At 44.4% G+C, this 17,456-nt stretch overlaps 1 protein-coding gene across 13 annotated transcripts in view; it reads left to right on the plus strand.

Annotated features, from left to right (window-relative positions):
- The window catches only part of FHOD3 (formin homology 2 domain containing 3), a 483,155-nt gene that overhangs the window by 279,368 nt on the left and 186,331 nt on the right, over positions 1 to 17,456 (plus strand). For all 13 annotated transcript variants that reach the window (XM_016933551.3, XM_016933549.3, XM_016933541.3 and 10 more), the window contains one exon: positions 466 to 560. In XM_016933551.3, the coding sequence (XP_016789040.1) occupies positions 466 to 560 (95 nt within the window). The remainder of the gene's footprint in view (positions 1 to 465; positions 561 to 17,456) is intronic.

Genomic DNA, 17,456 nt, shown 5'->3' on the forward strand with positions numbered 1-17,456 from the left:
GGATTAACCCAGGATGATCCCACACAGAATCTAAGACTTGCTGACCACAGACTGGGGCACTGGACAGGTTGCTTTTGGAAACTTCGTTTGTCCTTGTGGCCCCAGTGGGAGGCCACAACCCAGACACCATCTCATGAATATCTTTGTCCTGTCTGGGACTACACACAGATATAGAAACAGAAAAACATGCATTTATACATCAAGGCACACAGAAACAACAATCACTGGATTGGTGCCTTAATTGCATCTTCCGGGAGCCTGGAATAGCCCTTGTTTCTTCTAGTGTTCGACACTTTCTCTCTGAAATGAGATTTAGTTAATTTCAGAGCTCAGGAATTCTCCTCAGATTTGATTCTTAACATACTGTGTACTTAAAGTATGAAAATCTTGATCAGCATTATGATCACTGAAGATTATATTTCTATATACATCTATAATGTCTCCTTTTTCTCTTGTTTTCTGTAGCTTTGGGCCAGATTATGTTGTATGTGGATGGAATGAATGGAGTAATAAACCACAATGAAACCATTCAGTGGCTGTACACTCTCATTGGGTCAAAGGTAAGGGGAAGTTATGGTTGACTGTTTTGTTCACTTGTCATATCACTTGCCTTTCTTTTCTCTCTGAGTCAGTTTTGCAGAAAGAAATTTTATTCAGCTTTGTTCAAGCCGTTACAGTATAAATGAGGATTACTACTCTACAGATTTTAAGATACACTTAAATTGCAAATAGCTCATGAAATTTTAATGCATTTCTCTTTTCTCTTCTCTTAAGCTTTAATCAAGTGCCTTTGGAATCTTCAGTTTTTAATATTTAATCAAACGTTATACCATAGGGCCGGGCATGGTGGCTCACACCTGTAATCCCAGCACTTGGCAAGGCCAAAGCGGGTGGATCACGAGATCGAGACCAGCCTGGCCAACATGGTGAAACCCTGTCTCTACTAAAAATATAAAAATTAGCTGGGCATGGTGGCACGCGCCTGTAGTCCCAGCTGCTCGGGAGGCTGAGACAGGAGAATCACTTGAACCCGGGAGGCAGAGGTTGCAGTGAGCTGAGATCATGCCACTGCACTCCAGCCTGGGTGATGGAGCAAGACTCTGTCTCAAAAAAAAAAAAAAAAAAGTTATACCATAGATGTAAGATCTGTGAACCATCTGTATTTCGTGTTTATCTGTACATATATATTTATATGTTGTACATATGTATATGCATATTCCTATATGGATAAAGAATCCGAGATTACCTTTCAGCTCTAACATCAATTATAAAAGTAATCAATGTTTATTACAGATTTGCCAGGCACCAAACTAGGTATTTTATTTTATTTTATTTATTGAGACAGAGTCTTATACTCTGTTGCCAGGCTGGAGTGCAGTAGCATGATCTCAGCTCCCTGCAACCTCCACCTCCTGAGTTCGAGCAAATTCCATGCCTGTCTCCCAAGTAGGTGGGATTAAAGGCATGACCCACCACCCTGGGCTAATTTTTGTATTTTTAATAGAGACAAAGTTTCACCATGTTGGCCAGTCTGGTCTTGAACTCCTGGCCTCAAATGATCCACCTGCCTTGGCATCTCAAAGTGCTGGGGTTACAGGTGGGAGCCACCACATTCGGCCCATACTAGGTGTTTTATAAGCGTGATCTCATTTAATCCTCATGAGGCCACTATCAGGTAAGTAATATAATTCCCATTTGGTAGTTGAGGAAATACTGCTTGATTATGAAAGCCTAGCTGGTTTCCCCATGCATTTTGGCACATCACCACCAGCCACGCCTTGGCTGCCAGGTCCCTGAGGTCTCTGGAGGTCCTGCCAAGGAAGCAGATCTACTCCGTCACTTCAGGTGCGCCGAAAGCTGGGCAAGCCTCTGGCATAGTCTTCTCTGGTTTCTGCCGGGGTGTGGAGGAGCATGTGTTAGGGACCTGACTGCAGGGGGATTTGGGAGAAGTAGTAAAAGGGACCCTGTCCTGAGCAGGTGCAGATGCACCAAGGTTAAAGTGCTGTATGGGTGGCACGTTATGGAGATCAGAGTGGCTGTAGTGGGCAACATGGTCAGATGGAGTGGGGGATCTTGAGGGCCTGGATACAGAATTTGAACCTGAATTAAACAGGTCACAGAATCAGCATAGCTTTGTAGGGTCCCTGAAAAGCGTATTGGATTAATCTGTTCTCACACCGCTAATAAAGACATACCTGAGACTGGGTAATTTATAAAGGAAAGAGGTTTAATGGACTCACAGTTCCACATGGCTGGGGAGGCCTCAAAATCATGGCGGAAGGCGGAGGAGGAGCAAAGGCACATCTTACATGGTGGCAGGCAAGAGAGTGTGTACAGGGGAACCACCCTTTATAAAACCATCAGATCTCAGAAGACTTATTCACTATCATGAGAAAAGCATGGGAAAAACCCACCCTCATGATTCGCTTACTTCCCACTGGGTCCCTCCCATGACATGTGGGAATTATTACAATTCAAGGTGAGATTTGGGTGGGGACAGAGAACCAAACCATATCACATGTGGTCTGCCCAGACTGTCCCCCATCCCTGTGTTCACTGCCCACCCCCACTAGAGTGAGCCTTTCCAGGCTGCTGTTCACAGTGCTGTGCTCTGCTGGGGAGTCCATCCCCTGGCCCTGCTCCTGGAGTCACCTGCCTCCCAAGGATTCTGCTGTCCTTTGGGAGCGCTCAGCCCTGGTTTGATTTGGGGAGGAGTATGGTTCTAGTTTTAGGCTGTATCTCCTTCTCAGGCTTCTCAGAATCCTGGTGATTGTGTCCTTGTGTGGTTGGAAGGGCTTTTTCTCTGTGGCTGGCACTGGCATGCGAATCCCTATGGGGTCCCATATCCATGGGTGACCCTCACATCTTGCCCTCAGGTTTTCTTTTTCTAGTACTTATTGATGAGAGAATTTTTCCCCATTTCAGATTAGAAACAGCTATGCTTTCCCTCAGAAGATTGAAAATCTTTAAAAAAAAATGTTTGGCTTTGTTTTCTATGGAAAATGGAAGTGACTCTGTTTTGAAACTGATGTAGGTGACCTTGGACACTGAGTGAAATGCTGGGCTTTCTAGGTTGCTTCAGCCAGACCGAGGGAAGATTTATATCTCATATCCTGTTTCAGTTTTTTCTCCTTTTTCCTTGCTTGTGCTGGGAAGCCTCCCTAACTTTCATGTTCATTTGGAACCTGCTCCCTCCCCAAGGCGCTCTGAATGGTCTCAAGGACATAAAAGCTAGGGAGATGGGAAGAGATTTTGCAAGAAAGATTGACTTTTTGTACATGACACAGCTGAATTAAGATATCTTTATGGTTTTATGATGGCCATGATAAAACACCAACAACTTGCCCTGTTTCTAAAAGGAAATAAAACCTAACATGCTTACAATAGAAAAACTGACAGTCTGTTAGCTCATCACCAGACAGAGAATAGAGTGAGGGCAAGGTTAGGGAAGGTGGGATGGGTATGGGGAAGAATCACTGTCAGCAGGGAGAGATTACATAGAGAATGCTGTGGTCTGAATGTGCCCCCCTAAATTTTTGTGTTGTAAACGTGATCCCCAATGCAACAGTGTCAAGAGGTGTTTAGGTCATGAAAGCTCTGCTGTCATGAATGGATTAATGCCATTATAAGAAGGATTTGTGGAAGGAGTGCATTTGCTCTCTTTTGATTCTCTGCCATGTGAGGGCACAACCTTCCTGCCCTCCAGGAGATACAGCAACAGGCACCATCTTGGATGCAGAGAGACTGGGCCCTCACAGTCAGTGCCTTGATCTGGGACTTCCCAGCCTCCAGAACTGTGAGAAATAAATTTCTGTTCTTCATAAATTACCCAGTCTCAGGTACTTCTCTTTATAGCAGCACAAATAGACTAAGAGAGGAAAGGCACAAAGAAAAGAAGAGGGAGAGATAGAAAAGAGGGAGGAGAAGGACCACGGAGGAGGAAAAGAAGAAGAGCAGCAGAGAAAAAAAAAAAAAACAGAAATAACAGAAATGCATGCCATGGCTCAGAGTCTCTGGTGTGGCAACAGCATCATATTGATATTACTTTGGAATCATTCTGTAAGGAAAATAAACAATCAGGAAAGAATAAACACACAGGAAAATCTTTATTGCATTTCTAAATAACATGGAAAAATTATAAAATTAAAAAGTTTCAAAAATACATTTGTAGGAATTGTGCTTTCCCAGCCTCCCCATCCTACACGGTGCACTCAGTGTGTGCTTCCTCAGTGGTGGTTCAGGACTCTGGGCTGCCTCTTCAGGGCCTCTGTCTAAGGTGGCACACTCGCCTCCTCCCTAGCCATTTGGGCCATCAGCACTGGATCGGTGTGGATTTCTGTCTCCATCTTTTATTTTCCCAAAGGAAGGTCTAGAATAGTCTCTGGCTCCTGTGTTCTGCACTGTGCTGGTCATAATGAGGACAAGAGAGTGGAGCCAAGAGTCAGCCTGTGCCTTGGAGTTCACTGTGTTGTTGGAAAGGAGAATTCTGGGGAACAGTGATGCCACAGCCCATCCCACTAACTGTGATGTCACATGAAGGTCTCCTGCCCCCCTGCAGGGTGTGCTCTGTTCTAGGCGAGTTGCTGAAAGTTAACAAAGGCAGTAGCTGCCAAGTTTATTTCCAGTCTACATAGTTCTAATGAGATCACCTCTTATTTACAAAACCAATAGAGTGTCTGCTGATACTCTTCCCTCACCCCCATCTGAATAATGAGAAATTGAAAAGAACAACAGATACATCAACCCAAGACCCTTAGATTTAGAGAAGGAGGCCTCAGTCTCCTCCTTAAACATACAGTTTGGTCAATACAGCTGCAATGGGTTTTCCCCAATTCAAATTAAGAAATCAGCAAAGCCAGGGGCCCTAGCATTTCCTTTTGACAAAGAGTCAGATTTATCTTAACCTGGAAAGGTTATCTTGACATCCAGTTGCCTTTGCCTTATACAGTCACAGAGTTGATAAAGGAAGTACTGGAGCAGAAACATCTTGTCATTGTGTTTTCATAATTCATCATTTTTCTTCCATGAAAGGCAACAAGATGTGATTTTGCAGCCTGCCAGAGGCTCATTATGCAATGCATATTTGCAGATATTTGAGACTCATAGCCAGGGGAGAAAATAATGCATTCGTAGCCAAATAATGACTTTTTAAAAGAAAGAAAAAAGTGTTTTCAATAAAGTGTTTCTTTCTATTTACAAGAGCCAATCTTTAAACTCTCCAGTCAGAGGTAAGAGGCAGATGCCAGGCCCATGACTTATCACAGGATGTGGATTTTTTTCTCTTCATACATCTGGAATTCTAATTAATTGGAGTAAGATGATTCAGTCTATACAGCATGGCCCTTTGTCACCCAGCACAGAGAGTCTGTCTCTTTATCTCTATGGATCCTCTTTTGGCCCAAGGGGAAGGCCTCAGGGCCCTGAGCCTGGCAAACTCTCACCTCCTTGCTGCCTCTTAGGGGTGCCTCAGGGCCCTGGCATGGAAGCTTCCCTGTCTGCATTGCTCTCCAGGTTAGCTTGCCTTGCTCTAAGTTCCCATCAACCCCATTGGATCTCATCCTTCCATCTGTGCCCCATATTGCTGATCACAGGTCTCCAGACTTCCTTTCTACTTGTGTGAGGGTGTGCAGGCCTCCCTACTCCTATGTAGCCCTATCTGGAGGAGCCCTGGCCAAGGCCCCCCTTGCATGCACGTACACACACATACATACATGCTCGTGCTCGTGTGCTCTCTCTTTCTCTGTCATATACATTAGAGAACCTATGTGCCCACCCGCCAGCCACCCCACCCCCAACACTGGGGACATTGCTGAAAGTTTGTTTAGGACAGCAAAATGAAGGAAAAAAAAGTAACGTGGTGTGTAGAATGGAGTGGTGGAGGAGGGGAAATTGACAGGGATGGGAAAGCTGGGTGGGAAGGGTTAGCTCAGTATCACAGCTGTGAGGTGAGAGTAGCAGTGGAAACAGAATAATGAAAAAATAGAGACATTTTGAGGACTAGCCTTCTAGGAGGAGATTTCTAGATATAGGAAAATAAAAGGAATCAAAGGTTGGGGGTCACAGTTTGACTCTGCAGCTAGAAATATGGCAGTGCCAATGGCAGTAGAAGAGTTGGACATTGGGGTTTGTTGGCAAGAAAACTTTGGACACACTGGTTTGGAGATGAAGGAAATATTCCCAAAGAGAGCTAAGTGCCATGGAGCCTGGTGCTCCATGTGCCCCAGGAGATACTGGCTGATGGGCAAGGAGAGGAGATTCGGTGAGCCCTCTGGTCTTGGAGCCACTGGCATGTCACTGTTGTGTGATCTGCTCAGATGACCCAAATATGGGGGTGAGAGCTGAAGACCTTTGTAAGTTACATAATGTAAATAATAGAATCCTAGCCTTGAAGAGATGGCAATGTCATGTTAAAGGTGTTCCTGACATCATCAGTCCCATTCCTCATACTTCTAGAGGCAGAGGGATCATCAAATCATTTGCCTAGGTTGCCCAGGAATACTGTTGCATGCTGGAATTGGTGGAAAGCCTTCCTTTTTGGGACATGCATTACCTGTCATTAACCAAATGCTTGTGCATTGTTTTGTTGAACAAGACACTCTGACTTGCTGTGGAAGCTCATTGAGTATTTACAGGCAGTTACCATGTGAACCCTGTCCAAGCTAAACTTGATGGCTACTACAGATGGTACTCAGGGATATAATTTTCAGCTCCTCATCATACTGGTTACCAACTCTTCTGTTCATGTAGTACAAAGAATAGTAATATGGTAGCTGGGATACGATATCATTCTTCCACAAATCCCACCTCTGATATATTACATCTTTTAGCAGCAGCCCTGGGTGTTGCCTCAGTTTGAACCGGTAATCCACTAAGCCTTCCGGATTTTTGTCACACATTTTTATCTGCCAGTTTCTTCCATTCTGCGTGTCTGCGATTGATTGATTCACGTTTAAATTCAGGGCCTTGCATTTTCCCCCCCATTGATTGTGGGCCAGAGTTCCAGCCTCAAGATAATTAAGAGTTCTGTTTTGCTTATTTCTCTTATTAACTGTTAGTGCTAATTTTATTTAACAAAAAATGAATAAGCAGATCTTCCATGCCATTGATGAAAATGTCTACTGGGACAGAGACAAGGAATGCATAAACCAGTGCAGCCTGCAGGTTGACACTGATCAGTCAGGGCATTTTAGGGTCATTGTGCAATTAGTGGGAAGCTGTTGAACTCTGACCATCCAGCTGTGTTTCTTCATTGGGGTCACAAGGCCTTCCTGGAATCAAGATATGCTGCATCTGACAGTCAGTGCCAGAGCTTTGGGGTCACACACGCCTGCACCATCCTTGGGGTGGGTTGCTTTTTCATCTACAAAATGGGAGTGATAATAGTGAAGAAGACGTAAAACCCTAAGCAAGAGGAGATGCCCAGTATGGTTTCCTGCCCCTGCCCTAGGAGTACAGGGTTTTATTCTTTTCCCTTCTCCTCCCCTACCTTGTTGACCTTCCCTGTGGCTTAAGGCTTTTGTCTCAAAGAGGAGAAGCCTCTGGCTGGGGTTTCCCGCCTTTTCACAGTGCTGGCTGCTCCCTTCCTCCTTTAGGGTTGTTGCTGTTCTGCCTGCTGTGTGGCTGTGCACCGCCAGGCCTGCACTATTGGGAAAGTTTCTTAGGTCCCAGCCCTGCCCCCAGCTTCTTTGTGAGTGCCGTGGAGAGCAGCCTACTGGTGGCTGCCAAATCCCTTTGTGTCTGCAGTTCCAAGGGGTTTATGCTCTCATGGTAGCCCACAGTTGACATTTGACAATTTGCTAAAACTATTATCTGAGGTTTTATTGTTTAATTATTATTATTATTACTATTATTATTATTTTGAGATGGAGTCTCACTCTGTCACCCAGGCTGGAGTATAGTGACACAGTCTCGGCTCACTGCAGCCTCAACAGCCCAGGCTCAAGCAATCCTCCTACCTCAGCCTCCTGAGTAGCTGGGACCACAGGGAACACACCACCACACCCAGCTAATTTTCTGTGTTTTGAATGGAGATGGGGTTTCACCATGTTGCCCAGTCTGGTCTGAAACTCCTGAGCTTAAGTGATTCTCCCATCTTGGCCTCCCAAAGTGCTAAGAATACAGGCGTGAGCCAGCATGCCCAGCCTGAGTTTTTCCTGCTGCTTTGTATAAAAGGCTTCATTTTCCTCCCCTACCCTGCCTCAGATGATAGTCCATTGCTGGCCTCTCACCCTTTCTGGGTGGATAGAACACTCTCCCTCCCTAAATTTCAGGCTACTTGGTTTTCCTGCAACCCCAGGTATATCATGGGCTCAAGAAAAGTTATGGTGTGAAAGATTGTTTGTCTCTCTCTAATTATTAGGTTGGGAGTGACACTCGACATCTTTCCAGCTGGAAGCCAGAAGTCCAATTGTTAATATTATAAAAACACTGTGAATATACTGCAATATATTGCAGTGATATATTGCAGTGATAAGATGTACTCAGCCAGCAAATTCTATATGGTCCAGGCAAAGGGAGTTACTAGAACATTATAGTTAGTTCCTTGAATTGCACTATTGTCTGAAATCCATCCTTGATATTGGATGTTGTGTTTATAATTCCCACATTAATTGAATTGAAATATATTTCACTAATAGAAATTCAATTAAGACTAATTTTTTTATAATTCAGTTAATGATAACAGATTAAAGAAAAAATATGGCAACTGGGCATGGTGGCCTGTAGTCCCAGCTATCGGGAGGCTGAGACAGGAAGATCCCTGGATCCCAGTTCATGATCAGCTTGAATAACACATAGACCCCTTATCAAAAAACTAAAATAGCTAAAGTTTACTGGTATAATATGGAAATCTTGATAATAAAAAATAACTTTTTAAAACATTTACTGAATTTTTTGTGATTACAAAAATAACATACTGTCTTTGTATAAAACTTTAGAAATACAAAAAAAGTAAAATAAAAATTACCTAGAAACACTACCACATAAAGATCATCATTTTTTGGTACCTTTTCTTCTGATTTTTTAAATTTTTCTTACAAAATTAACTCTGAGTATATTATAAGCATTTCCTTTGTTACTACAAAATTTTTAAACTACAATATTTAATGCCTACATAATATACAGTCATATGAATGTACTATTATTCATTCGACTTTTCTCATCTTGTTAATCGAATTGTTTCCAATGCTGTGCTGTGTTTAAAGAGTTTTGTTTCTAATGGCATAAAAATATGTTTAGTGAATGAGGTTGTGTTTGAATTTTTGCATGTTTATCAACATTATATTAGATGAGATTTCTAAAATTCCATGGGTTTTAATGGCATAGTCATGTAATATTTGTGTTGGAGTCATTGTGGGTATAAAGTGCCAGCTTCTTCATTAGGGCTGTTGCTCTTCTACCGGCCACTTGGCTGTGCATACCCAGAACACTCATTCTCACTGATTTGGTATGTTAGAGTCCCCCATGTGAGAATAATCTCAGTAGGAGAAAAAAGGGGAAAAAGCAAGTTTTACTAGTTATTGTTTTAGGAAGACCTCCGAGTGAGAGAGAAGTGATTCAGGCCAGGCCTCAAAGAGGGCAGCAGGCTGAGGGGGCCCCACTGTCCAGACAGGTCTCCAGACACAGGGCTAAACAGCAGTTTCTCCCATTCACTCTGAGATGATCATCTTCAGGGAGCTGATTGTGGTTCCTCAATTCTTAAGAGGCTTGCTGATAAACCAGAATTTTAACTTACAAAGACATTATTCTTGTGAACGCAAGAAGCAGAAACTAAGGGTGCACCTTTGACTCTTCTGCCCCTGTAGCCCAGGGCAACCAGCTGAGTTTTAGCAGTTGGAGGAAGAGTAGAAGTGGGTGGCTCTAATCTGGAAGAACATTTAGGAAAATGCAGAAACACCGAAGTAGGCAGCATGCTGTTCCTTCCAGAGAGATGTTCTACCCTTTTCTAGGAGAGTTGGATGAGCAAGGGTACCAGAAGCAGCACAGGCTTCTGGGAGCCTGCAGGGTTCTGCCACTCTCTACTCTAGCCCCCATCTGCCAGCCCTTCTCCCCCTACTCCAAAGAGATGTGAGCTGCCTGCCACACTCTTCTAACAGCACATTTGCGAAACCTGGGTTTTAGCTGTTCATTTTCTTGTTTCCAGGGCTGGTTATTTACTTAAGAGAGTTCTTTCACCTTTATTGTTACTCAGAAGATAATATTTGTCACATTTTCCCAAGGCTTAAGTTTTTGCACCAGAGTGAAAGATGGGAACCTCCATAGTATAGTGGAAAGAATCAGATTGACCTGGGTTTTTCTTAAACTTCTTCCAGAAATGGGCTATGCGACAAGTTACATAGCCTCCTTAGAATGTGAAGTTTTGTATTTGAAAATGGGAATGCTGCCAACTGGAAAAGTACCCAATCTTGTTGATTTCCCTCAACCACAAATTTCATTCTGCATATACTATCAAGATGCTCCTTCGGGCAATATCTTAGTGCAGGGATTTTGGTATTCCTTAGTAAACAATAAAAGATGTGCATGTTACTTTTTTTTTTTTTGAGACAGAGTCTCACTCTGTCGCCCAGGCTGGAGTGCAGTGGCACGATCTCGGCTCACTGCAACCTCCGCCTCCTGGCTTCAAGCGATTCTCCTGCCTCAGCCACCTGAGTAGCTGGGATTACAGGCATGCACCACCATGCCCAGCTAATTTTTGTGTTTTTAGTAGAGACAGATTCCACCATGTTGGTCAGGCTGAACTCCTGACCTCGTGATCCTCCCACCTTGGGCCCGCAAAGTGCTGGGATTACAGACATGAGCCACCGTGCCTGGCTGCGTGTTACATTTTGTCAATTATTCATAATTACCTTGAATATCTGAAGAGAAAGTTAGCCAAGTGGATGTTTTCTGACTCTTGTCCACTTTTATTAATGGTTCTTTAAAGAAGCTCTTACTGACAAAGCCAGTCCCCAAAAATGGGGGTCTTTCCCTGATTGGTGCTGTGAAGCCAATACACAAAACCAAAAGTGAGCACCAAGCAGTACAGGCTTTATTCGATGGCCATGGAATTGAGAAGTGGAAGCGTGGTTCACAAATCAGCTCCTCAGTTCGAGGGAGTGGGGAAGTCACAGATACAGGGCATCTTTAATGAAGGGGTTGGGGCATTAAAAGCAAGGGAAGGAATAGTCATGTCTTTTCTGGAGATGGTGGGGGGAACTTCTCAAACTGGAATGCCACTTTTCTTTTTGTCCTTTTATGGTTTCTTCTCGTTGTCATGGTGATTATCAACTGTCAGGGTGCTGGTGGAAGTGTCCTTTTGCATGAGAGTTAGATGATAATGAAGTTAGAAACTCTTCAGAGGCCAAGTGAGCGGCCACCCTGGATCCCAGCAGTCAGAGCCAGTTTAGTCAGGAGGGGGAACTTCTGACCTCAGGCATCGTATTTCCCAAAGGTAACCAGAGTTAAGGTAGGATAGAAATTCACTTGGTCATGTAGGCGATTTCCGGGGTAACAAAACCTTCATCTAAGCCCCAGAATTTTATCTCAATAGAGAAAATGCCAGCCAGGCACGGTGGCTCACGCCTGTAATCCTAGCACTTTGGGAGGTTGAGGAGGGTGGATCATCTGAGGTCAGGAGTTTGAGACCAGCCTGACCAATATGGAGAAACCCCATGTCTACTAAAAATACAAAATTAGCTGGGCTTGGTGGTGCATGCCTGTAATCCTAGCTACTCAGGAGGCTGAGGCAGGAGAATTGCTTGAACCCTCGAGGTGGAGGTTGCTGTGAGCTGAGATCGCGCCATTGCACTCCAGCCTGGTGCTGGAAAAAAAAAAAAAAAAGAAAAGAAAATGCCAATTTGTAGCACTATTTGTTGTTATTTTTAATTATTTTGAGTTGTCTGCTATATTTTACATTCTGTAAGATTTCCTGCTCGCTAGTAAAATCCTAAGGGCTACCCAGCCTTACACTTGGTTACTATACCTTCTGCAAATTGCATTGTGTCATAAGCAGGTTGGCCATCAGGCCCTGAGGCTGGACCACATGGGTTTGGTGCACATGACTTCCTGTTCTGGTGGATGTGCCAACCAGTCTCCACACTCTCCCTTGAAGGACACCTGCAAAACAAGACCCAGAGTTCTGTACTTAGTTAATATGTTTGGGCCTATACTTTATTTCTGGTAATATACACCTCATGTTACAGATAACCTGTTAGAAGTCGGGAAGGGAGAGATTTGGAGGCTGGGATGTCTGTTGGATTGTTTGATAACCAGTTACGAAGGCTTTAGGGCACACTCTGAGCTGCTTGCTCAGAAATTCTGAGCTTAAGTATATGGCATTGAGATACAATGTTTAAATAAAGAGTTTGTATCCTAAGTCACTTGAGATCTTTTTTTCTTTATAGTAATACTTATATATTCTAAAGTGCTGATGAGCTTGTAAACAATGTGGTAAAGCTTTATAGATCAAGTTACCTTACCACTTTCGAATTCGGTTTTAATAACCAGCATCCGTTTATATAACATATATTTATGATGTTTTAGTGGAAAATGAAACAAATAAAATGAAGCATGGTTTTCCAGCCCCCTTTGTAATTTCAATCTTGAGGTTTGGAAATTGTTTTCTTTTTTGGCTGTTGAATTTTTAGAAGAGAAATTAGGAATTTGAAGATTTTTTGGAATTCTTTTATTTTTGCTTAATGAGCAGCATATTTGACCTGCTAAGTATAGTTCTTGTATTTCTGTAAGTGCAATAAAAGATGAAAGGACTTCCAGTTTGTTTTTACGTGTAAAAGTATTAAGAAACTGTCTTTTTATTACCTTCCCACATATTTGGTGATTACATTTTATCTGAAATCTAGATACACAGGTTCTGTACAGGCAACTCCACACTCTTCCTGTGGGTTGACCTAGAAAATAAAACAACAGCAAGAACAAGGCTCTTTGTTGACACCATCCTGCTACCCTTCCCTCCAGCCCAGCCTCCCTGTCGCAGAGCTGACATTGAGCCCTGTGTTATTTATGGAATATGGAGGTTCAATCCCTGGACTGAGGCTTGACTTGACAAATGTTACTTCCTTGGGTCAAGAGGAATCTCTGGTCCTCTGAAGGCTTTTAGCCTTTATTTTGAGAGTGCAAAATGATAGCTGCAATAGAAAGTAAAGCTTAGCTCAGTAACCCCCAAAATGTGCTAAATCATTATGAAATATGCAACAATTCACAGCCATCTGTATATTCCTGCTTTTGCACCCCCCGTATGCAAGGGGATTATTTCAGATTTCTGTTATATACTGTGATTTAGCTGCATGCTTTAGAACAACATAAACATAGTCTTTATTATAACAGACAACTAAAAATGGAATACTAGTATTTCCTAGATTGTAATTAAAGAAAATGTAGGTAACAGAAAGCCCAAAGGCTGGATCTAGAGCTCCAGTGTGTTTCTCCAGCCCAAAGAAAGTGAGGTTGTTTGTGTGAACAGGACCCCAAAAGCCATCACATGGTTCTTTTGCTCCATGGAAGCTGGAAAGGGCTGGCTGGATCCAGTTCTGAGCCTTGCTCTCATCTACAATGCCGGAGCTGTCCTCTAAGAAAGCTCTCTGTTTGCATCTGTCCTCAGCAACCCGGCACTCAAGACGCTGTTGAAAGTAGAAGCAGAGAATCTTGGATTCTCAGGGACCTTACATGGGGTCAGCCAGTCCACCCTCTGCAGGCTCTGAACTCCTTCTGCAAAGGCCTTAGTAAGTGGCCGTGCAGAGCCTCCAGAGACAGGGAATCTACTCCCTCCCCACCAGCTTGGTTGTCTTGAGACCACTGATGCTGATGCTGCCTGCTTGTTGCCCTATACTCCTGTGTGACTGCTTTGTGACTGCTGTGTCTTCCATGGCCTTGGATGCTCCATAAGAATGAGAATCAATTCCAATTGATTTCTCTCGGTGCTGGACAAATGGGCAGGTGCTTGAGCCTGTAAGTTGTAGTGAAACCCTTCGTTACCACGTGAAGGCATGCCAGGCAGAGCTGGAAATCAGACAGTTCAGATTGGAGTGATGCTTTGCTGACATGTCTGGGCCACACTGTGGTGTGTGCTCTGGCATCCTTGCAGCTTGTTCCACTCGCCTCGTTTGTGACACTCTCTCTTGCTGCCACACTGGGCCTGCCTCTCCTTCTCCGTCATTATCCTCCCCGATTTGCCTCTTCTCGGCAGATGTGGGCTGTGAATCTTAATATCCACTCCCTTTATTATAAAATGTGTCTAACATAAGCGCAAGGGGCACCAAGGGTGGATTTTTAAGAGCTATGGGATGAGCAGTGTCTTTGGACTTGGAGAGGGTGTGTGGCCTCCACTGTGGCTGTTCCAAGCTTCCAAGGGTTTTGACTGCATTCCAGATACATGAGGGCATCAGAGTAAGTGATTTCTGGATTAATGAGGTTGGCTCATAGAATTCTTTTGATGGAATGTACCTTTTTTACTTTCAAGTTGATGCAGTAATGCTAGTAAGGTACTTCTGAGGAGGATCCTGCAGGACATATATTGACGATGAGTTAGTACGTGCTTGAAATTAGTACCATGCATTTCTACAAAATTAGTGTTCTAGTGCTCTTTTTTCCTAAAGTGATTTAACTAATATGCTTATTATTAATTTACATAGTAAAGCTTCCAAAAGTACATCCACATAAACTTAAACTCAATAGAAGCCAAATTCATAGAAACCTAAAATTATGCATCAGAAGATGTTTGGGGATTTTTTTAAAAAAACAAATTACGGTGCTAAAAAAGCTCCAAACAGAGCCTGTATCACAGAGGAGAGAAAGACAGGAATAGGCATGTTGAGACCAATAGAAAAAGGAGGCTTTACTAGAAAACAGTGGTTTCTTAATTAGAGAGCCACATGTAGGAGAATGGCTTAGGGATTCTGGGTGCCTGAGACCGTATCGGTCAAGGCCCCTTGACCACAGAGATACTCAGAGGGAGCCTCTGTGAGGTGGGCTAAGGGGCCCTGCTGAGACCAGCTAATGGGGGGAGTGGGTTGGGCAGCAGCCAGGTTCTTTCCTGGGAAGGCATTTAGAGGCTTAAACCACATAATAATAGTCCACCCACTGAGGAAGTTGCCAAGCCTGAACTTGCTAGGTCTTTTTATTTACTTGAAGAAATTTCTTCAGCCCTAAACGTACAAAGCACAACTCGTGATGCCATACCTTCCCCTTCAACCTCCAACTGTGTAGTTGAGAAAAATACACTGGAATGTAGTCTATTCCTACAGAATAGAAGCAGAGGAGCAATCGTGGGCCTCAAGTTATGAGGGCAGATACTCTCTGAAGAGTTCCCAGCACTCTAAAGTACTCAGCTCCCTGTGTGGGGAGGAGGTTACCTCCAGAATGGCAGCCCAGGGCATGACTTGCCCTCATCGCAATGGTTGGGGCGGAGGGGGGGCTTGGCTTTGCTGGAGGCTACTACGAGGTGAGAAAGGGAGGCTGGGGGCTTGGAGGGCTCACTCCACACAGCATAGGGGGATGGATTCAGAGGACGGGCTGGCCTACCCTTCACACATATGCTGACTGAACAGCTTCTCATGGGTCAGATAAAGCCTCTTCGCTGCTGTGAAGCTTACGTTCTTAGAGGCAACAGAGGCATATAGTAGGTGAACAAGTGTCTGTAGCAATTTCAGGTCATGATAAAGGACGTGGATAGAAAAGCCGAGTGTAGTGGCTCATGCCTGAAATCCTAGCACTTTGGGAGGCTGAGGTGAGAGGTTTGCTGGATCCCAGGAGTTTAAGACCAGTCTGGGCAACACAGAGAGACACTATCTCTACAAAAAAAATTTAAAGAAAATTAACCAGATGTGGTGGCACGTACCTATAGTCCAGTTACTCGAGAGGCTGAGGTGGGAGGATGACTTCAGCCCAGGAGTTTGAGGCTGCAGTGCACTGTGCTTACACCACCACACTCCAGCCTGGGTGACAGAATGAGACCCTGTCTCAAATGAAACAAGGTGGCTGGGCACGATGGCTCATGCCTGTAATCCCAGCACTTTGAGAGGCCGAGGCCGGCAGATCACCTGAAGTCAGGAGTTCAGGACCAGCCTGGCCAAAATGGCGAAACACCCAAAATACAAAAATCAGCCAGGCGTGGTGGTGCGCACCTGTAGTCCCAGCTATTCAGGAGGCTGAGGCAGGAGAATCACTTGAACCTGGGAGGTGGAGATTGCAGTGAGCTGAGATTGCACCACTTGACTCCAGCCTGGGCAAGAGAACAAGACTCCATCTCAAAAAATAAATAAATAAATCAGGGTGATGTGATAGTGACCAAGGGGCTCCTTTAGGTAAAAGAGTCAGGAAGGCATTTTCTATAATGAGAATTTCCGTGATCTGAAGGATGAGGTCAGTCCTGTGATGACTGGTTCCAGGTGGCTTTCAGGCAGAAGGAATAACCAGTGAGAAGACCCTGAATCATGGATGAACTCTGCTGTGTGAAAAACGCTCACACAACTGTAGAGCTTAGCATGTGAAGCGCACTGGGCCGGAGAGGGGGTGTCAAGAAAGGAGATCAGAGGGCTTGGCGGAGGCCAGCACAGAAAGCCTGCTGGGACAGGCAGCACCCTGGGCATGATGGGGAGTGATTGAGGCTTGAGAGAAGGAGGGTGCAGTGTTCACTCTGGCTGCGGTTTGGAGAATGGACTTCAGAAGGACCAGGCCAGAGCACTTAGGCGCTTCCAGCACGGATGGGTGGATTTGCTGTGCAGATGGGGTGAGGGAAGTGCAGGCAAACCCTTCCCAGTGTTTAGGGTGGTGGGGCTTTGTCCTGAGGTGGGGGCTTTGGAGGGAGCAGGCTAGGAGTGGTAGGTGGAAGGGGGTAAGCATGAATGAAAATTGAGAGTTCTGTTTTGGCCACAGTGAATCTGTTAGCATCTGAGTGGAGATGTCAGGAGATTATATGATGCCTGCTCAGGAGTTTGGTCAGGCCTGGAGTGCAATATTTAGCATCTGATCTTAGATGGACTTTCAAACCAGGGCACTGGATTAACTCACCTAGAGAGAGTGTGGAAAGAGAGAGAAGGAGAGTAAAGAGGAGTGAACTCAGAGGTCTTCCCACACTGAGAGACTGAGCACCCAAAAAGAACCAATGAAAAAAAAGGAGCCACTCAGGAGACTTTGGTTGCCCAGAGGCAGAGGAAGTTGTTTTTGGAGAGAGCAGTTAGTTGTCACATGGTGCTGAGAGTTGAGCAAAAATGGGCAGAGAAGTAACCACTGGATTTGATACCATGGAGGCCACTGGTGACCTGGACAAGTAATCCGAGTGGTGGTGATGGAAGTCCTATCAAATTGGGGTGATGAGTCAGTGGGAAGTTAGGAGGTGGAGCCAGGGGCTGTAGCACCTCTTTGAAGAAGTTTCCTCATATAGGGGAGCTGAGCACCTGGGCACTGGCTGGAGAGAGATGTGGAATTGAGGAAAAGACAAATGGTGTGCTTGGTAGGTATGACAG

The sequence above is a fragment of the Pan troglodytes genome, chromosome 17 (assembly GCF_028858775.2).
Source record: "Pan troglodytes isolate AG18354 chromosome 17, NHGRI_mPanTro3-v2.0_pri, whole genome shotgun sequence".
In the NCBI taxonomy this organism is placed as follows: Eukaryota; Metazoa; Chordata; class Mammalia; order Primates; family Hominidae; genus Pan; species Pan troglodytes.